Below are 22,743 nucleotides of genomic sequence, written 5' to 3'. Positions count from 1 at the left end.
CAGTGTCCTGTCTAAGACATATGCCAATAGACACCTACATACAGCTAGCCTGTAACTCTACTCTAAGTGATAGTAGAGTTACAGGCTGTATCACTTAGAGTAGAGTTACAGGCTGTATCACTTAGAGTAGAGTTACAGGCTGTATCACTTAAAGAGGTGGGGTTTCAGGTGTCTCCAGAAGGTGGTGATTGACTCCGCCAGGACAGCGGAGTCAATCACCACCTTCCGGAGATACCTGAAACCCCACCTCTTTAAGGAATACCTAGGATAGGATAAATAATCCCTCTCACCCCCCCCCTTTAAGATTTAGATGCACTATTGTAAAGTGACTGTTCCACTCGATGTCATAAGGTGAATGCACCAATTTGTAAGTCGCTCTGGATAAGAGCGTCTGCTAAATGACTTAAATGTAAATGTAAATGTGATACAGCCTGTAACTCTAAGTGATACAGCCTGTAACTCTACTCTAAATGATACAGCCTGTAACTCTACTCTAAGTGATACAGCCTGTAACTCTAAGTGATACAGCCTGTAACTCTAAGTGATACAGCCTGTAACTCTAAGTGATACAGCCTGTAACTCTACTCTAAATGATACAGCCTGTAACTCTACTCTAAGTGATACAGCCTGTAACTCTAAGTGATACAGCCTGTAACTCTAAGTGATACAGCCTGTAACTCTATTCTATGTGATACAGGTAGAGGTAGAGTCACCAATAACTCTACCTTTCAATGTAGGTGTTGTTTTCCCTCCAGTGAATGCGACTCTGAGCACTTGGGTTACGTTCAAACAGTGTCTCTGAATAGGAGAACTCTTCTACTAGAGCATTAGTTTCATCTTGTAGATTTGAATCCTACTATGAGATGCTTTACGAAGCCAGGCCCAGGCACCATACCTACCTTGGAGCACTTGCGGTTGGGATAGATGGTGATGGATGACTGGTCCACTCTCTTCAACAACCAGTATGGCATCTTCTCCTCCAGATTGGTGTGGAGTTCAATCTGACACAGAGAGACATCATTGCCTTCAGTCATCAAAATCCACAAGGAATTTTGTCATATTGAGTATTTGGAGAAAGGTTGAGCTATATTTTGGTATACTAGTACAATATGAAGAAGAAGTGATGTTGACCCAATCAGAACAAACTTTACAATGACACTAAAACAAGTACCCATTAGCTATTCAAAATGTCTAAAATTCCTCAAAACACCCTAAAATAAGCATACAATTATACAAATCTTATCAAGTGGACTTGATTGTTATCCAGCTACAAACCTGCATGGCTATTCTCTTCAGAGTGGCACTTCTCTGTACCTCAGCGATGTCACCGACAGCCAATCCAATCTGTAGTACACACAAAGGGACACCAATAGGAACCATCAATATTTTGATAGGTCGTCAGCTATCCATTGACAATTAGCATTGACCTCGCATAGTCTCTTTCCCCTGCGAAAAGTGGGCGTGTCTTTCAATAGTCTAAAGCGGTTTCCTCTCCATGTCTCCTCCCATTCATCAATAAAGAGACAAGGAAAGATCTAAGGAAAAGAGACCAGAGAGGGAGCCACTTTCGAACTGTTGAGATTAATCCCTTAGATCAATGGTGTCTAACTCATTAATCTGCCAAAATGAAGACAAAATTCAATGCAGACATATCATTATTCAGCCTGGTCTCATTGACTATACATAACATATTACATGTAGGGGGATACCTAGTCAGTTGTACAACTGAATGCAATCAACTGAAATGTGTCTTCCGCATTTAACCAGACCCCTCTAACCACACACTATGCTGGCCTTTTATGCAGAGTTGCAAAGAAAAAGCCATATCTCAGACTGGCCAATAAAAATTAAATATTAAGATGGACAAAACAACAGATGCTGGACAGAGGAACTCTGCCTAGAAGGCCAGCATCCTGAAGTTGCCTGTTGACGTTGAGGCTGGTGTTTTGCGGGCACTATTTAATGAAGCTGCCAGTTAAAGACTTGTGAGGCGTCTGTTTCTCAAACTAGACACCCTAATGTACTTGTCCTCTTGCTCAGTTGTGCAACGGGGCCTCCCACTCCTCTTTCTATTCCGTGCGAACATAATTGCAAAATTACCTCTGCTGTTTTCAATCAAGATCTCGTCGATCACTTCCTCATTGCCTGCATCCGTAATGGGTCTGCGACCAAACGACCAGCCCTCATCACTGTCAAACGCTCCCTAAAACACTTCTGCGAGCAGGCCTTTCTAAGCAACCTGGCAGGGGTATCCTGAAATGACATTGACCTCATCCCGTCAGTAGATGATGCCTGGCTAATCTTTAAAAGTGCCTTCCTCACCATCTTAAATAAGCATGCCCCATTCAACAAATGTAGAACTAGGAACAGATATAGTCCTTGGCTCACTCCAGACCTGTCTGCCCTTGACCAGCACAAAAACATTCTGCGGCGTTCTGCATTAGCATCGAATAGCCCCCTTAAAATGCTTTTTCAGGGAAGTTAGGAACAAATATACACAGGCAGTTAGGAAACCTAAGGCAAGCTTTTTCAAACAGAAATGTGCATCCTGTGGTGCTAACTCAAAAAAGTTCTGGAACACTGTAAAGTCCATGGAGAATAAGAGCACGTCCTCCCAGCTGCCCACAGCTCTGAGGCTAGGAAACACTGTCACCACTGACTACAATTGAGAATTTCAAGAAGCATTTCTCTACGGCTGACCATGCTTTCCAGCTAGCTACCCCTATCAACTGCCCGTTGTCCGGAGGGCCTGTTGTCCGGAGGGCCTGTTGTCTGGACCTCTGGCAGTCTCTATGGGGGTGCCACAGGGTTCCATTCTCTGGCCGACTCTTCTCTGTGTACATCAGATGTTGCTCTTGCTGCTGGTGATTCTCTGATCCACCTCTACGCAGACAACACCATTATGTATACTTCTGGCCCTTCTTTGGACACTGTGTTAACTAAGCTCCAGACAAGCTTCAACGCCATACAACTCTCCTTCTCCAACTGCTCTTAAATGCAAGTAAAACTAAATGCATGCTCTTCAACCGATCACTGCCTGCACCTGCTCGCCCATCCAGCATCACTACTCTGGACGGCTCTAACTTAGAATACGTGGACGACTACAAATACCTAGGCGTCTGGTTAGACTGTAAACTCTCCTTCCAGACGCACATTAATCATCTCCAAACCAAAATTAAATCTAGAACTGGCTTCCTATATCGCAACAAAGCATCCTTCACTCATGCTGCCAAACATACCCTCGTAAAACTGACCATCCTACCAATTCTCGACTTTGGTGATGTCATCTATAAAATTGCCTCCAACACTCCACTCAACAACCTGGATGCAGTCTATCGCAGTGCCATCCATTATCACCAATGCCCCACCATTGAGACTTGTATGCTCTCGTTGGTTGGCCCTCGCTTCAAACTTGTCGCCAAACCCACTGGCTACAGGTTATCTTCAAGTCTCTGCTAGGTAAATCTCAGCTCACTGGTCACCAAGCAGCACCCACTTGTAGCACGCGCTCCAGCAGGTGTATTTCACTGGTCTTCCCCAAAGCCAATACCTCCTTTGGTCGTCTTTCCTTCCAGTTCTCTGCTGCCAATGACTGGAACAAACTGCAAAAATCTCTGAAGCTGGAGATTCATATCTCCCTCACTAACTTTAAGCATCAGCTGTCAGAGCAGCTCACAGATCATTGCACCTGTACACAGCCCATCTGTATACAGCCCATCTGTATACAGCCCATCTATCTACCTACGTCATCCCCATACTGCATTTATTTATCTTGCTCCTTTGCACCCCAGTATCTCTACTTGCACATTCATCTTCTGCACATCTACCATTCCAGTGTTTAATTGCTATATTGTAATTACTTTGCCACGATGGCCTATTTATTGCCTTAACTCCCTTATCTTACCTCATTTGCACAGAATAGTAGAATACACAGGGTGAAATTTCAAAATGTTGTGCATCAGCAGTTTTTCCCTTGTTATGTCAGTCACGGACAGTCACTCAATTAGACAACATTTTCTTATATTGGTACATTTGTAGATTGGTAAATCGGCCAGATGTTTAAACCTGGCCGAATTACCGACTGGGGGGCCCCCGCTGATTTTGTGAGTCACTTTCAGATATCATACTAAAAACAGAAAACATTTCTCTTCCTTAATGGTAAAATGTGTAGATTTGCAGGAAAGTAACTCTAAAAAGGTCAATTGGATGAGGTTTTTGTTGCAGGCCAGGACATCAATCATTTTTTATTTAACTAGGCAAGTCGGTTAACCTGTTACTCCTACCCCCTACTTTTTTGAACATTCTGTTAAAAATCACAACATTTCAGCGCCCTGCTGCTCATGCCAGGAATATAGTATATGCATATGATTAGTATGCGTGGATAGAAAACACTCAGACGTTTATAAAACTGGTAAAATCACGGCTGTGACTATAACAGAACGTGCGTTTCATCGAAAAGCGCAGGAAAATCTGATCACTGAAAATGGGAAAATATATCCATGCGCCACTTGAACGTGTTGTTGAATGGGAACCACATTAAATGGGGCCGAGGTTGCAATACCTACAGCTTCCACACGATGTCAACAGTCTTGTCATTTGCCTACGATTTGTTTCTTGGTCAAACGGACACAAGGTAGCGCCTTTCTTCCGGTCTCCGACCGGATATTTTGGTTGAGATTTACCCGGACATTATTTCCAGACGTACAGCTATAGAATACACATCGCCCCATGATCATTTTGATAGATTATTAACGTTTTCTAATACCTAAAGTTGGATTACAAAAGTATTTCGAAGTGTTTTGTGAAAGTTTATCGTCAACTTTTTTAATTTTAAAAAATGACGTTGCGTTAAACAATGTTTTTTTTCCTTGATCACAGTCTTCATAGATCGATATCTAGGCTATATATGGACCGATTTAATCGGAAAAAAGACCCAATAGTGATGTTTATGGGACATCTAGGAGTGCCAACAAAGAAGATTGTCAAAGGTAATGAATGTTTTATATTTTATTTGTGCGTTTTGTGTAGCGCCGACTATGCTAATTATTTTGTTTACGTCCCCTGCGGGTCTTTTGGGGTGTTACATGCTATCAGATAATAGCTTCTCATGCTTTCGCCGAAAAGCATTTAAAAAATCTGACTTGTTGGCTGGATTCACAACGAGTGTAGCTTTAATTCAGTACCCTGCATGTGTATTTTAATGAATGTTTGAGTTTTAACGAGTGCTATTAGCATTTAGCGTAGCGCATTTGCATTTCCAGATGTCTAGATGGGACGCCTGCGTGTCGGGTAGGAGTAAGAGGTTAAGAACAAATTCGACGGCCTACAACGCTGGGCCAATTGTGTGCCGCCCTATGGACTCCCAATCACGGCCGGTTGTCATACAGCCTAGATTTGAACCAGGGTGTCTTTAGTGGCGCCTTAGACCACTACACCACTCGGGAGCCCGAGATCGGTCGTCATGGAGAGGCTTACCATCATGTTCATCAGCAGGATCGGCATGAAGATGATAAATATAACCAACATGTAGAAAGTGATGAAGGGAAATGGAAATTTGTTGTGTTGGTACATGTCCAGAAAATTGCTTTGGTAATTCAGTTCCCCGACCATCATCACAAAGATCTGGATCACTGACAAGTCCAGTCGCTCAAACTCTTCCTAAAAAGACAAACGTGACAAGGAAAAAAACAGTTAGGCAGAACAGAACAGAACAGAACAGAGGGAAAGCTGGGACTGAAACACATCTATTTCAAGGCCATCAGACTGCTAAACAGCCATCACTAACTCAGAGAGGCTACTGCCTACATTGAGACCCAATCACTGGCCACTTTAACACATGGACCACTAATCACTTTATACAATACCACTTTAAATAATGTTTACATATTTTACATTACTCATATCATATGTATATACTGTATTTTATAAAATGTATATATATATATACGTATTTTTTTTACAAATTCTCATTCATCCCATTACATTTGTGTGTATTAGGTCGTTTTGGGGGAATTGTTAGATTACGTGTTAGATATTACCGCACTGTCCGAACTAGAAGCACAAGCATTTCACTACATTTGCATTAACATCTGCTAACCATGTGTAATAACATGTCCAATAACATGTGTTTTGATTTGATTAGATTTGACTTGAAACAGATTTTTAGTTCCATCTCCTTTCCATCTCATATATCTTCATTGATTTGAGGAAATGACAAATTACCTAATGTAGGACTTATACAAAACAAAACAACGTGTTTAAAGTGGGAGCACTATTTCTAATGTCTCTTGTCACCTGGTTGAGCATGAGGGCATAGAAGACCAAGGCAAAGGCCAGCATCAGAAAGAAGAATAGCAGTAGGATTTTAAACAATGTCCTTGCAATCTCCCGAAACATCACCACGTAGATCCCAAAGTGTTCAAACCTGGAAAGAGAAAACACAGTGCCCATGAGTACCGACGTGGACCCATGAGTACCGACGTGGACCCATGAGTACCAACGTGGACCCATGGGGACCGACGTGGACCCATGAGTACCGACATGGACCCATGAGTACCGACTAGGACCCATGAGTACCGACGTGGACCCATGAGTACCGACGTGGACCCATGAGTACCGACGTGGAACCATGAGTACCGACGTGGAACCATGAGTACCGACGTGGACCCATGAGTACCAACATGTGAAGTTCATTTGACCCTATCAAAATGGGTGTCCAATGAAAGCTATGCTAAATGGCATATATACATACATGGACCCATACGTGGACCCATAGTATGTAGTTCATTTGACCCTATCAAATTGGGTGTCCAATGAAAGCTATAAATATATATATATATATATATATATATATATATATATATATATATATATATATATATATATATATATATATATATATATATATAAAGCTAAGAGTCTATATTTCGGGGAAATGAAAGCATAGATACATTTTTCAACTGTTTTCCATGTGAAAAATGAGGCATAAGTAATGGTTTTGATTTCTGGTACAACAAATGGAAAAAGGACCTTAGAAAACGTTCACTAGAAAAGGTCTTAACCATTTGCGGTGTTCAGGTCTGTGGGACCCATTTTCAATGTTTACTAAAAGAAAAAGAATACAATTAATACTTTTTTTCAACCTAAGACTCATTGACCTTGGCTCATTTTCAGTGAAGAACATGTCAAATAAACACATTTTCATTGAGCGCCCTACACATTTGTATTACATATGTGGTGATTGGGTTCCACTGGACCAGAGGGTAATAAAAGTGTGGAAAAGTGTGTGTGTAGGTGAAAACAAGTAACAATGTAACACAAATGTTTGCTGTGTGCCTTCACTCTGTCTTCCTCCTCCCTGGGCCAGCTGTTTAAAAGTACCACCAATAACCTGCCTGTCTGCCTGTCTGCCTGTCTGCCTGTCTCCCTGCCTGTCTGCCTGTCTGCCTGTCTGCCTGTCTGCCTGTCTGCCTGTCTGCCTGTCTGTCTCCATGCCTGTCTGCCTGTCTCCCTGCCTGCCTGTCTGCCTGTCTCCCTGCCTGTCTGCCTGTCTCCCTGCCTGTCTGCCTATCTGCCTGTCTCCCTGTCTGTCTGTCTCCCTGCCCGTCCGCCTGTCTGCCTGTCTGTCTCCCTGCCCGTCTGCCTGTCTCCCTGTCTGTCTGCCTGTCTCCCTGTATGCCTGTCTGTCTCCATGCCTGTCTGCCTGTCTCCCTGCCTGTCTGCCTGTCTCCCTGCATGTCTCCCTGCCTGCCTGTCTGCCTGTCTGCCTGTCTCCCTGCCTGTCTCCCTGCCTGCCTGTCTGCCTGTCTGCCTGTCTCCCTGCCTGTCTGCCTGCCTGTCTGCCTGTCTGCCTGTCTGCCTGTCTGCCTGTCTGCCTGTCTCCTTGCCTGTCTCCCTGCCTGTCTCCCTGCCTGTCTGCCTGTCTGCCTGTCTCCTTGCCTGTCTCCCTGCCTGTCTCCTTGCCTGTCTCCCTGCCTGTCTCCCTGCCTGTCTGCCTGTCTGCCTGTCTCCTTGCCTGTCTCCGGATGGGCTACATTGTTTGGACAGTAATTACCTTTGGAGATAGAGGAGGAAGTTAACCCATGACATGATTATGGCCAGTGCCCCAGCCTGCCAGTGCCAGGACCCCTCAGCATTGAAGAACAGGGCGATGATGAAGAGAAGAGAGAGGATGATTGTAAACCAGTCCTGAATGTTAGAAATGTCCTTCAGGTAACTCAAACGCTATTTAGGGAAAACAAGAGAATGATATTTACATTAGGCCGGAACTAGAACTCAGAGCCTCAGCAACCAGAGAATGTTATTTACATTAGACAGGAACTAGAACTCAGAGCCTCAACAACCAGAGAATGTTATTTACATTAGACAGGAACTAGAACTCAGAGCCTCAACAACCAGATAATGTTATTCACATTAGACAGGAACTAGAACTCAGAGCCTCAACAACCAGAGAATGTTATTTACAATAGACAGGAACTAGAACTCAGAGCCTCAACAACCAGATAATGTTATTTACAATAGACAGGAACTAGAACTCAGAGCCTCAACAACCAGAGAATGTTATTTACAATAGACAGGAACTAGAACTCAGAGCCTCAGCAACCAGAGAATGTTATTTACATTAGACAGGAACTATAACTCAGAGCCTTAACAACCAGATAATGTTATTTACAATAGACAGGAACTAGAACTCAGAGCCTCAGCAACCAGATAATGTTATTTACATTAGACAGGAACTAGAACTCAGAGCCTCAGCAACCAGATAATGTTATTTACATTAGACAGGAACTAGAACTCAGAGCCTCAACAACCAGAGAATGTTATTTACATTAGACAGGAACTAGAACTCACAGCCTTAACAACCAGATAATGTTATTTACAATAGACAGGAACTAGAACTCAGAGCCTCAACAACCAGATAATGTTATTTACAATAGACAGGAACTAGAACTCAGAGCCTCAACAACCAGAGAATGTTATTTACAATAGACAGGAACTAGAACTCAGAGCCTCAACAACCAGATAATGTTATTTACAATAGACAGGAACTAGAACTCAGAGCCTCAACAACCAGATAATGTTATTTACAATAGACAGGAACTAGAACTCAGAGCCTTAACAACCAATTGACTTCAATGTGTGAGTTATAACACTTTCTTTGAGTGTGTCTCAAATTAGGATTTGGCCTTTAAATGATGTAGTTTACTGAACACACCTTTCACTGCTTTTGAATTACATAACTCAGTTGAATGTACTGACTAAGTCACTCTGGATGAGAGCATCTGCTATATATTTTTTTTTAACCTTAATTGAACTAGGAAAGTCAGTTAAGAACACATTTTTACTTTCAATGACGGCCTAGGAACGGTGAGTTAACTACCTTGTTCAGGGGCAGAACGACAGATTTGTCATTCTGGGATTCAAACTTGCAACCTTTCGGTTACTAGCCCAACCACTAGGCTACCCTACTGCTGTTTTATGACTAGAATGTAAATGTGGCCTAGTAGATCCAGGTGCAGAACGATATTCCAACCTTTCAAACAGATTTCTGTATAAATGCCCTGTTACAGAATGCCCTTGACACCACCAAGGTTGGTTGTGTCATGATTCATCATGATGAGTGATGGTCTGCATGTCCTCCACCCGCTCACACTGTGTGAAGGTTTCACCACGCTACACATTCAGTACCAGTCAACAGTTCAGACACACCTACTCTTTCAAGGGTTTTTCGTTATTTTTACTATTTTCTACATTGTAGAATAATAGTGAAGACATCAAAACTATGAAATAACATATGGAATAGGGTAGTAACCAAAACAAATTGTTAAACAAATCAAAATATGTGTTATATTTAAGATTTTTCAAAGTAGCTACCCTTTGCCTTGATGACAGCATTCTCTCAACCAGCGTCACCTGGAATGATATAATAATAATAATAATATAATAATAATAATAATAATAATAATATATGCCATTTAGCAGACGCTTTTATCCAAAGCGACTTACAGTCATGTGTGCATACATTCTACGTATGGGTGGTCCCGGGGATTGAACCCACTACCCTGGCGTTACAAGCGCCATGCTCTACCAACTGAGCTACAGACTTTTCCAAAAGTCTTGAAGGAGTTGCCAGATATGCTGACCACTTGTTGGCTGCTTTTCCTTCACTCTGCGTCCAACTCATCCCAAACCATCTAAATTGGGTTGAGGTCGGGTGATTGCGGAGGCCAGGTCATCTGATGCAGCACTCCATCTCTCCCCTTCTTGGTCAAACAGCCCTTACACAGCCTGGAGGTGTAAAGGCTCTCGTTTGTAGAAGGAAGAGTGGGCCAAGGAACAGCATGGTAGAAGGAAGAGTGGACCAAGGAACAGCAGCATGGTAGAAGGAAGAGTGGACCAAGGAACAGCAGCATGGTAGAAGGAAGAGTGGACCAAGGAACAGCGTTGAAGAAGGAAGAGGGGACCAAGGAACAGCATGGTAGAAGGAAGAGTGGACCAAGGAACAGCGTTGAAGAAGGAAGAGGGGACCAAGGAACAGCGTTGTAGGCGGACATCGTCTTTTTATTGATGACACCAAAACAAAATAACAAAGACAAAAACCGAACGCGAACAGTGCTGTCTGGCATTGACACTAAATAGAAAACCTGATCCCACAAAACCCAAAAGGAAAATGATAACTTATATGTGATCCCCAATCAGAGACAACGATAGACAGCTGCCTCTGTTTGGGAACCACACACGGCCAAACACAAAGAAATAGAAAACATAGACTTTCCCACCCAGATAGACTTACCCACACCCTGACCAAACATAGAGAATAATAAGGATCTCAGATCAGGGCGTGACAGGAGGTCTGTTGGGTCATTGTCCTGTTGAAAAACAAATTATAGTTCTACTAATCGCAAACCAGATGGGATGGTGTATTGCTACAGAATGCTGCGGTAGCCTTGCTGGTTAAGTGTGCCTTGAATTCCAAATAAATCACAGACAGTGTCACCAGCAAAGCACCCCCACACCATCACACCTCCTCCTCCTCCTCCATGCTTCACAGTAGGAACCACACAAACAGAGATCATCCGTTCACCTACTCTGCATCTCACAGAGACACGGTGGTTGGAACCAAAAATCTCACATTTGGACTTATCAGACCAAAGGACAGATTTCCACCGGTCTAATGTTCATTGCTCGTGTTTCTTGGCCCAAGCAAGTCTCTTCTTATTTTTGGTATCCTTTAGTAGTGGTTTCTTTGCAGCAATTTGACCATGAATGCCTGATTCATGCAGTCTCTGAACAGTTGATGTTGAGATGCGACTGTTACTTAAACTCTGTGAATTTTTTGGGAGGGTTGCTATTTCTGAGGCTGGGAACTCTAATAAACATGTCCTCTGCTGCAGAGGTAACTCTGGGTCCTCCTTTCCTGTCACAGTTCTCATGAGAGCCAGTTTCATCTTAGCGCTTGATGTATTTTTTCTACTGCGCTTGAAGAAACTTTCAAAGTTCTTGAAATTTTCCAGATTGACTGACCTTCATGTCTTAAAGTAATGATGGACTGTCGTTTCTCTTTGCTTATTTGAGCTGTTCTTGCTATAATATGGACTTGGTCTTTTTCCAAATAGGGCTATCGTCTGTATACCACCCCTACCAGGTCACAACACCAGGAGAGGACTGGCCACTCCAAGGAGACTGGTTCCTCTCTAGGTTTCTTCATCTTGTCAGATGTTTTAATAACAAGAGAGTATCCCAAAGATACGATTCTCAACTGGTGAGTCGCGACCCAAATTTGGGTCTGGTGTGTCTGAGTTAAAAAAATATATGTATATATTTGTAAATGTTTCCATGGAAAAATACTGTAAATACTTAAACTAGGTCGAATGTGTGTAGAAATGCTAATTATCTTACATTTTTTTAATAATTTTCTCTTCAATCACAGCATTTAAATGTAAAGCTTTTAGCAGTTCTATTTTGGTTGATTTTGTGTCTCAATCCAGTGAGTTTAATAACATTCTTCATGAGGAACATGGGAAACATTTAACCTGTTCAGGATACCACGGTTTACTGCCCCTTCTGGAGGATTTGGGTACCCATATAAAACAGGATAATTTTTTTTCAAAAGTTGATAATATTTGCATATAAAAAATATTATCGAATAGAAAACACTCTAACAATTCTAAATCCGTTTAAATTTTGTCTCTATGTAAAGCAGAAGTGTCAGGGCATGCATTCTCCCAAAATCTCTCTTGTAATGGAAAAAGTTGCCTCTGTTTGACGTCATCTTTAACGCACTTCCCAAAAGGCTACCGCTCTGGGAACAGTTTCTACGTGTTCAGCGTGAAGGCTGCCTTCTATGGGGCTTGTCAGTGTGTGAATCGCACGCTCACGAGACGTTGAGCGTGCCGAAAGGTCTCGGTCACGCCAAAAAAACAGTGCCCTGTATGCGCGCTCTGCTCCCGCTCTCTCTTTTCTTCAGGATAGATTAAAAGACGTGTGTGTTTAGCTTCGTCCTCACAATTGCTGTAGACCTTTATAACATGTTAAAGCTTAATTATGAACATAGTTTGACAAGTTTACTCGACATATTATATATACTTTTGACGTTTTGGTGCGCAACCACTTCAATTTTGCCTACATTTTTACCAAAATCAGGCTATTTTGAGAACCGAAAGCCGCAGACTTGAAAACTGAAAGCTAATTTGGTGAGTATAATCCCTTACAGGTCTTCTGATGGAAGAACAGCAAAGGTAAGGGAATATTTATGTATTAATTTTGGGTTTCTGTCGACTCCAAGATAGAGGAGTCATTATGCTAATGTGGGAGCGCCGACTCCTATTATAGCCTAGTAAACGCAAAATGTAATGTTATAAATAAAAGTAACACAGCATTTGCATTTAGAAGAAGTGTATCTTCCTATACATATGTAAAACATGCATATTTAGTCAAAGTTTATGATGTGTATTCCTTGTTAGCTGACGTTATCTGCCGGGGCTATTTAATTTCTCCGGACATTTTAGTAGCATTTTTTGAACGATGCATCATTGTAAACAGAGATTTATGGATATATATAGCATATTATTGAAAAAAAATGAATGTACTGTGTAACATGTTATATTACTGTCATCTGATGAAGATTTCAAAAGGTTAGTGAAATGATTTTTCTTTTAATCCTGCGTTTGTTGATTGCATATTTTTTCCTACTTGGCTATGCTAATGAGCTATGTCTGCGGTGGTGGTTTGACATAAATATGTGCTATGTTTTCGCCGTAAAACATTTTAGAAATGTGACTTGCTGGCTAGATAAACAACTTGTTTATCTTTCATTTGAGCTATTTTACTTGTTAATGTGTGGAGGTTAAATATTTTTAGGAATATTTTTGCGCATTGTGCGTTATGGTAATGAGCTTGAGCTGTAGTCACGCTACCAGCAGAGGAATATAACTCCCTAACAAGTTTTAAACAGGTGGGAATGCTGTTCCCTATTCATATAAATGCAACATTTACTATCAAAATAGCATTAAAAATATTTTTGGGGAGATGCAAATATTGGGTTGCGAATGAGACAACCTGTTTTAATTTGGGTCCCAAGGAAAAAGCAGTTGTGAACCACTGTCTTAAAGCCAGGCTGTCTCCATGCGTCTTAAAGCCAGGCTGTCTCCATGCGTCTTAAAGCCAGGCTGTCTCCATGCGTCTTAAAGCCAGGCTGTCTCCATGCATCTTAAAGCCAGGCTGTCTCCATGTGTCTTAAAGCCAGGCTGTCTCCATGTGTCTTAATGCCAGGCTGTCTCCATGTGTCTTAAAGCCAGGCTGTCTCCATGTGTCTTAAAGCCAGGCTGTCTCCATGTGTCTTAAAGCCAGGCTGTCTCCATGTGTCTTAAAGCCAGGCTGTCTCCATGTGTCTTAAAGCCAGGCTGTCTCCATGTGTCTTAAAGCCAGGCTGTCTCCATGTGTCTTAATGCCAGGCTGTCTCCATGTGTCTTAATGCCAGGCTGTCTCCATGTGTCTTAATGCCAGGCTGTCTCCATGTGTCTTAAAGCCAGGCTGTCTCCATGTGTCTTAAAGCCAGGCTGTCTCCATGTGTCTTAAAGCCAGGCTGTCTCCATGTGTCTTAAAGCCAGGCTGTCTCCATGTGTCTTAAAGCCAGGCTGTCTCCATGTGTCTTAAAGCCAGGCTGTCTCCATGTGTCTTAAAGCCAGGCTGTCTCCATGTGTCTTAAAGCCAGGCTGTCTCCATGTGTCTTAAAGCCAGGCTGTCTCCATGTGTCTTAAAGCCAGGCTGTCTCCATGTGTCTTAAAGCCAGGCTGTCTCCATGTGTCTTAATGCCAGGCTGTCTCCATGTGTCTTAAAGCCAGGCTGTCTCCATGTGTCTTAATGCCAGGCTGTCTCATGTGTCTTAAAGCCAGGCTGTCTCCATGTGTCTTAAAGCCAGGCTGTCTCCATGTGTCTTAAAGCCAGGCTGTCTCCATGTGTCTTAAAGCCAGGCTGTCTCCATGTGTCTTAATGCCAGGCTGTCTCCATGTGTCTTAAAGCCAGGCTGTCTCCATGTATCTTAAAGCCAGGCTGTCTCCATGTGTCTTAAAGCCAGGCTGTCTCCATGTGTCTTAAAGCCAGGCTGTCTCCATGTCTTAATGCCAGGCTGTCTCCATGTATCTTAAAGCCAGGCTGTCTCCATGTGTCTTAAAGCCAGGCTGTCTCCATGTGTCTTAAAGCCAGGCTGTCTCCATGTGTCTTAATGCCAGGCTGTCTCCATGTGTCTTAAAGCCAGGCTGTCTCCATGTGTCTTAAAGCCAGGCTGTCTCCATGTGTCTTAAAGCCAGGCTGTCTCCATGTGTCTTAAAGCCAGGCTGTCTCCATGTGTCTTAAAGCCAGGCTGTCTCCATGTGTCTTAATGCCAGGCTGTCTCCATGTGTCTTAATGCCAGGCTGTCTCCATGTGTCTTAAAGCCAGGCTGTCTCCATGTGTCTTAATGCCAGGCTGTCTCCATGTGTCTTAAAGCCAGGCTGTCTCCATGTGTCTTAAAGCCAGGCTGTCTCCATGTGTCTTAATGCCAGGCTGTCTCCATGTGTCTTAAAGCCAGGCTGTCTCCATGTGTCTTAATGCCAGGCTGTCTCCATGTGTCTTAATGCCAGGCTGTCTCCATGTGTCTTAATGCCAGGCTGTCTCCATGTGTCTTAATGCCAGGCTGTCTCCATGTGTCTTAAAGCCAGGCTGTCTCCATGTGTCTTAATGCCAGGCTGTCTCCATGTATCTTAAAGCCAGGCTGTCTCCATGTGTCTTAATGCCAGGCTGTCTCCATGTGTCTTAATGCCAGGCTGTCTCCATGTGTCTTAATGCCAGGCTGTCTCCATGTGTCTTAATGCCAGGCTGTCTCCATGTGTCTTAAAGCCAGGCTGTCTCCATGTGTCTTAATGCCAGGCTGTCTCCATGTGTCTTAAAGCCAGGCTGTCTCCATGTGTCTTAAAGCCAGGCTGTCTCCATGTGTCTTAATGCCAGGCTGTCTCCATGTGTCTTAAAGCCAGGCTGTCTCCATGTGTCTTAATGCCAGGCTGTCTCCATGTGTCTTAATGCCAGGCTGTCTCCATGTGTCTTAATGCCAGGCTGTCTCCATGTGTCTTAATGCCAGGCTGTCTCCATGTGTCTTAATGCCAGGCTGTCTCCATACTGTATGTCCCATATCATGTATTACATGCATCCACAAAACACCTCTGCACTGTTTATTTCTGAGGAGTGGAATAAATCGTCACCAGATAACTTCAGTACAGCTCGACTTTAGATCCCTCCCAAGGTATGAATACGTCCTCTTAAGTTAAAAACTTCTGTAAACTGATTCTAGATCAGTATCTGGAGAAACATAGTCCTTATCTGGTATTAGAATGCACATGTAAGGTTAGGACTTTTTGGCAGGTAAACTGATCCTAGGTCACTGCTTAGAGCAACATTGTCCTACTCCGGTATATTAATATGCATGTGACGTTAGGATTTTGGGAACGTAAGCTGATTCTAGATCAGTTCCTGGAGCTGTTACTGTACCTGATGGTACATCTGCATCACTTCCTTCCCCATGGAGTAGATGTTCATGACTAGTACCATCACCATGCAAATGGACAGGAAGGAGTTTTGCTGTGGGGCAAAGGTAAAAAAAAAGGTTAGTGTTCAACCAACAGATTATGGATGTTGCTCCATCAAAAGGTAATGTATGTTCAACCAACAGATTATGGATGTTGCTCCATCAAAAGGTAATGTATGTTCAACCAACAGATTGTGAATGGCATCGGATGGCGATACACTTAGCCAATACTTACTTGTATGCCTTTCTTTAACCTGAATCCTTAATGAAACTATAACTATTTTCTTAACCTAACCGTTATCCCTAAACCCAACCTAACCTTCACCATAAGCTTAACCTAACCCTTATCCCTAAACCTAACCGTTATCCCTAAACCCAACCTAACCTTCACCATAAGCTTAACCTAACCCTTATCCCTAAACCTAACCCTTATCCCTAACCTAACCGTTATCCCTAAACCTAACCCTTATCCCTAAACCTAACCCTTATCCCTAAACCTAACCCTTATCCCTAAACCTAACCGTTATCCCTAAACCTAACCCTTATCCCTAAACCTAACCGTTATCCCTAAACCCAACCTAACCTTCACCATAAACCTAACCTAACCGTTATCCCTAAACCTAACCCTTATCCCTAAACCCAACCTAACCTTCACCATAAGCTTAACCTAACCCTTATCCCTAAACCTAACCGTTATCCCTAAACCTAACCCTTATCCCTAAACCTAACCCTTATCCCTAAACCTAACCCTTATCCCTAAACCCAACCTAACCTTCACCATAAGCTTAACCTAACCGTTATCCCTAAACCTAACCGTTATCCCTAAACCTAACCCTTATCCCTAAACCTAAACCTTATCCCTAACCCTTATCCCTAAACCTAACCCTTATCCCTAAACCTAACCCTTATCCCTAAACCTAACCGTTATCCCTAAACCTAACCCTTATCCCTAAACCCAACCTAACCTTCACCATAAGCTTAACCTAACCCTTATCCCTAAACCTAACCGTTATCCCTAAACCTAACCCTTATCCCTAAACCTAACCGTTATCCCTAAACCCAACCTAACCTTCACCATAAACCTAACCTAACCCTTATCCCTAAACCTAACCCTTATCCCTAAACCCAACCTAACCTTCACCATAAGCTTAACCTAACCCTTATCCCTAACCCTAACCCTTATCCCTAAACCTAACCCTTATCCCTAAACCTAACCGTTATCCCTAAACCTAACCGTTATCCCTAAACCTAACCGTTATCCCTAAACCTAACCATTATCCCTAAACCTAACCCTTATCCCTAAACCTAACCGTTATCCCTAAACCTAACCGTTATCCCTAAACCTAACCGTTATCCCTAAACCCAACCTAACCTTCACCATAAACCTAACCTAACCCTTATCCCTAAACCCAACCTAACCTTCACCATAAACCTAACCTAACCTTCACCATAAACTTAACCTAACCCTTATCCCTAAACCTAATTAATTTAAACCTTTATGCCCTAACCCCTATGGCCCTCTAAAAAAGAGAAAAAAATATTGGTTCCCCTGTTTAGAATATTCCAGCACCCTTCCCCTTTAAAAACAATTATGAGATTGGAGGACACGTTTAGAGAGATATTAGGCCAATCCTCTTACCAGATCTTTGATATCCTTCAACTGGGCTCTTTTAAAACCACCGTTTTCAATGGGGTTAAAGTCCGAAGACCGAGATAGCCATGGCAAAATATACATTTTTTGTGGTCATTTAACAATTCCTTTGTGGATATTGATGTGTGATTGGGGTTATTGTCTTGCTGGAAGATCAACAGGAAGATCCACTTGAGGCCAAGTTTCAGCATCCTGGCAGAGGCAACCGGGTTTTTGGCTAAAATGTCCTTGTACCTGGTAAAGGTCACATTAACAAGGGGCCCCAGGACTACTGGAAGCAAAATAGCCCCATAACATCAAAGATCTACCACCATATTTTACAGTAGGGTTGAGGTACAGCTATTTTGCTTCCACTGCTAGTGTCTGCAGAGCATGCAGTACGAGAGTCGTGATTCATTATTTCCAGGTCAAAATGAAAGAGTCGTGATTCATTACTTCCAGGTCAAAATGAAAGAGATGTGATGAATCATTTCCAGGTCAAAATGAAAGATGTGATGAATTATTTCTAGTTCATAATAACAAAAAAATAGATTCATGATTGAGTTTAAAAATGGCGTAAAAAATGTATACTTTGACATTTCCGACTGGATTTATTTTAATAAAAAATGTATCAACCCCTACAAAAAGTACTACTACTACTCTGGCCCAGAGAAACCCATTGAATAACACATTCATCAAGGTCAAAAAAGACAATCAAAAATAATTCATAATGAACAATGTTTTGAAGTGTCTGTCCTATATCTAGGACTTACAGTATAAGAAGGTTTTTTTCCCTCTCTACAGAATAAGGCGCTATTGTTGATTCAGGCGCAGCTTGGAATTTCATGGATCGTGGGCTTGCGTTAAGGCTAGGGATTCCCCTGGTGTCGTTAGATCAACCTTTCCCCGTGCACTCCTTAGATAGCCGACCATTAGGGTCAGGAGTAATTAGGGAGGCTACGGTGCCGCTGGACATGGTAACGCAGGGGGATCATAAGGAGCAGATTAGCCTGTTCCTTATAGATTCACCTGCGTTTCCAGTGCTGTTGGGGGTTCCCTGGTTAGCTCAACACAACCCGGTGATTTCCTGGCGACAGGGGGCTCTTAAGGGGTGGTCAGAGGAGTGTTCAGGTAGGTGTATAGGTGTTGCCGTTGGTGCAACTACGGTGGAGAGTCCAGACCAAGTTTCCACCGTGCGCATTCCCTCTGAATATGCCGATTTGGCTATCGCCTTCAGTAAAAAGAGTGCTACCCAATTACCACCTCACCTTCGAGAGGACTGCGCGATAAACCTTCTGGAGAACGCTGCTCTTCCTAGGAGTCACGTGTATCCATTGTCCCAGGAGGAGACGGTAGCGATGGAAACATATGTTGCTGAATCGCTGGGACAGGGGTACATTCAGCCCTCCGCATCACCCGTCTCCTCGAGCTTCTTTTTTGTGAAGAAGAAGGATGGAGGTCTGCGTCCGTGCATTGATTATAGAGGTCTAAATTCCATCACAGTGGGGTTTAGTTACCCACTACATCTCATCGCTAGCGGTGGAATCATTTCACGGGGCGCGCTTCTTCACAAAACTGGACATGAGGAGCGCGTATAATCTGGTGCGTATCTGGGGAGGAGATGAGTGGAAAACCGCATTTAGTACTACATCTGGTCATTATGAGTACCACGTCATGCCATACGGGTTGAAGAATGCTCCAGCCATCTTCCAATCCTTCGTAGATGAGATTCTCCGAGACCTGCTCGGGCAGGGAGTGGTAGTGTACATCGATGACATCTTGATCTATTCTGCCACACGCGCGGTGCATGTGTCTCTGGTGAGTAAGGTACTTCAAATCAAATCAAAATCAAATCAAATTTTATTTGTCACATACACATGGTTAGCAGATGTTAATGCGAGTGTAGCGAAATGCTTGTGCTTCTAGTTCCGACAATGCAGTGATAACCAACAAGTAATCTAACTAACAATTCCAAAACTACTGTCTTATACACAGTGTAAGGGGATAAGGAACATGTACATAAGGATATATGAATGAGTGATGGTACAGAGCAGCATACAGTAGATGGTATCGAGTACAGTATATACATATGAGATGAGTGTGTAGACAAAGTAAACAAAGTGGCATAGTTAAAGTGGCTAGTGATACATGTGTTACATAAGGATGCAGTCGATGTTGTAGAGTACAGTATATACATATGCATATGAGATGAATAATGTAGGGTAAGTAACATTATATAAGGTAGCATTGTTTAAAGTGGCTAGTGATATATTTGCATCATTTCCCATCAATTCCCATTATTAAAATGGCTGGAGTTGGGTCAGTGTCAATGACAGTGTGTTGGCAGCAGCCACTCAATGTTAGTGGTGGCTATTTAACAGTCTGATGGCCTTGAGATAGAAGCTGTTTTTCAGTCTCTCGGTCCCAGCTTTGATGCACCTGTACTGACCTCGCCTTCTGGATGATAGCGGGGTGAACAGGCAGTGGTTCGGGTGGTTGATGTCCTTGATGATCTTTATGGCCTTCCTGTAACAACGGGTGGTGTAGGTGTCCTGGAGGGCAGGTAGTTTGCCCCCGGTGATGCGTTGTGCAGTCCTCACTACCCTCTGGAGAGCCTTACGGTAGAGGGCGGAGCAGTTGCCGTACCAGGCGGTGATACAGCCCGCCAGGATTGCCTCGATTGTGCATCTGTAGAAGTTTGTGAGTGCTTTTGGTGACAAGCCAAATTTCTTCAGCCTCCTGAGGTTGAATAGGCGCTGCTGCGCCTTCTTCACGACGCTGTCAGTGTGAGTGGACCAATTCAGTTTGTCTGTGATGTGTATGCCGAGGAACTTAAAACTAGCTACCCTCTCCACTACTGTTCCATCGATGTGGATAGGGGGGTGTTCCCTCTGCTGTTTCCTGAAGTCCACAATCATCTCCTTAGTTTTGTTGACGTTGAGTGTGAGGTTATTTTCCTGACACCACACTCCAAGGGCCCTCACCTCCTCCCTGTAGGCCGTCTCGTCGTTGTTGGTAATCAAGCCTACCACTGTTGTGTCGTCCACAAACTTGATGATTGAGTTGGAGGCGTGCGTGGCCACGCAGTCGTGGGTGAACAGGGAGTACAGGAGAGGGCTCAGAACGCACCCTTGTGGGGCCCCCGTGTTGAGGATCAGCGGGGAGGAGATGTTGTTGCCTACCCTCACCACCTGGGGGCGGCCCGTCAGGAAGTCCAGTACCCAGTTGCACAGGGCGGGTCGAGACCCAGGGTCTCGAGCTTGATGACGAGCTTGGAGGGTACTATGGTGTTGAATGCCGAGCTGTAGTCGATGAACAGCATTCTCACATAGGTATTCCTCTTGTCCAGGTGGGTTAGGGCAGTGTGCAGTGTGGTTGAGATTGCATCGTCTGTGGACCTATTTGGGCGGTAAGCAAATTGGAGTGGGTCTAGGGTGTCAGGTAGGGTGGAGGTGATATGGTCCTTGACTAGTCTCTCAAAGCACTTCATGATGACGGAAGTGAGTGCTACGGGGCGGTAGTCGTTTAGCTCAGTTACCTTAGCTTTCTTGGGAACATGAACAATGGTGGCCCTCTTGAAGCATGTGGGAACAGCTGACTGGTATAGGGATTGATTGAATATGTCCGTAAACACACCGGCCAGCTGGTCTGCGCATGCTCGGAGGGCGCGGCTGGGGATGCCGTCTGGGCCTGCAGCCTTGCGAGGGTTAACACGTTTAAATGTCTTACTCACCTCGGCTGCAGTGAAGGAGAGACTGCATGTTTCCGTTGCAGGCCGTGTCAGTGGCACTGTATTGTCCTCAAAGCGGGCAAAAAAGTTATTTAGTCTGCCTGGGAGCAAGACATCCTGGTCCGTGACTGGGCTGGATTTCATCTTGTAGTCCGTGATTGACTGTAGACCCTGCCACATGCCTCTTGTGTCTGAGCCATTGAATTGAGATTCCACTTTGTCTCTGTACTGACGCTTAGTTTGTTTGATAGCCTTACGGAGGGAATAGCTGCACTGTTTGTATTCAGTCATGTTGCCAGACACCTTGCCCTGATTAAAAGCAGTGGTTCGCGCTTTCAGTTTCACGCGAATGCTGCCATCAATCCACGGTTTCTGGTTAGGGAATGTTTTTATCGTTGCTATGGGCGACTACTGGAGCATGACCTGTATTGCAAGGTGAGAAATGTGAGTTTTTCGAGGTGGGTGGTGATGGAGGATGAACGCGTTACAGCCGTGCGTAATTGGCCGACTCCGACCACGGTGAAAGAAGTGCAGCGGTTTTTAGGGTTTGCCAATTACTACCGGAGGTTTATCCAGGGTTTTGGTCAGGTGGCTGCTCCCATCACCTCACTGCTGAAGGGAGGACCGGTGCGCTTGCGTTGGTCAGCAGAGGCTTTCAGCCGTTTGAAGGAGCTGTTCACCAATGCGCCCCTGTTGGCGCATCCGGACCCCTCTTTAGCGTTCATAGTGGAGGTGGATGCGTCCGAGGCTGGGGTCGGAGCCGTGCTGTCGGAAACTATGATGTGGGGGACCGTGCTGTCCCAACGCTCGGGCGTGCCACCCAAGCTCCGCCCGTGTGCTTTCTTTTCGAGCAAGCTCAGCCCAGCGGAGTCAAGGCTCTGAAGGTGTGGAGACATTGGCTTGAGGGGGCTAAACACCCTTTTCTCATCTGGACTGACCATCGTAATCTCGAGTATATCCGGGCAGCGAAGAGACTAAATCCACGTCAGGCTAGATGGGCCATGTTTTTTACCAGGTTCCGGTTTACCCTCTCATACCGGCCAGGCTCCCAAAACACCAAAGCCGATGCGCTGTCCCGCCTCTATGATACAGAGGAACGGTCAGTAGAGCCAACTCCCATCATCATTCCAGTGGATTGGTTTTCTAAGTCCTGTCGTCTCATCCCGTTGCCCGGTCTCCCTACGGCCCTGCAGACTGTGGAGGCCTTGTTTACCCATGTCTTCCGGCACTACGGGGTGCCTGAGGACATCGTTTCTGATCGGGGTCCCCAATTCACGTCCAGAGTGTGGAGGGCGTTTATGGAGAGACTGGGGGTCTCGGTCAGCT

The 22,743-nt window shown here is 44.0% G+C and overlaps 1 protein-coding gene across 1 annotated transcript in view; it reads right to left on the bottom strand.

Moving 5' to 3' along the window:
• Nucleotides 1-22,743, bottom strand: part of LOC124039450 (transient receptor potential cation channel subfamily A member 1-like) — a 102,663-nt gene that overhangs the window by 5,206 nt on the left and 74,714 nt on the right. Inside the window, exons 21-26 of the mRNA XM_046355419.1 lie at nucleotides 16,021-16,110; nucleotides 8,054-8,223; nucleotides 6,295-6,424; nucleotides 5,476-5,658; nucleotides 1,276-1,344; nucleotides 900-1,001 (exon numbers count right to left, since the gene is read on the bottom strand). Coding sequence (XP_046211375.1) covers nucleotides 900-1,001; nucleotides 1,276-1,344; nucleotides 5,476-5,658; nucleotides 6,295-6,424; nucleotides 8,054-8,223; nucleotides 16,021-16,110 — 744 coding nt within the window. The remainder of the gene's footprint in view (nucleotides 1-899; nucleotides 1,002-1,275; nucleotides 1,345-5,475; nucleotides 5,659-6,294; nucleotides 6,425-8,053; nucleotides 8,224-16,020; nucleotides 16,111-22,743) is intronic.

Source organism: Oncorhynchus gorbuscha, linkage group LG07 (assembly GCF_021184085.1).
Source record: "Oncorhynchus gorbuscha isolate QuinsamMale2020 ecotype Even-year linkage group LG07, OgorEven_v1.0, whole genome shotgun sequence".
NCBI lineage: Eukaryota > Metazoa > Chordata > Actinopteri > Salmoniformes > Salmonidae > Oncorhynchus > Oncorhynchus gorbuscha.
The sequence above is the reverse complement of the archived record's forward strand: the minus strand, read 5'-3'. Positions and strand labels throughout refer to the sequence as shown.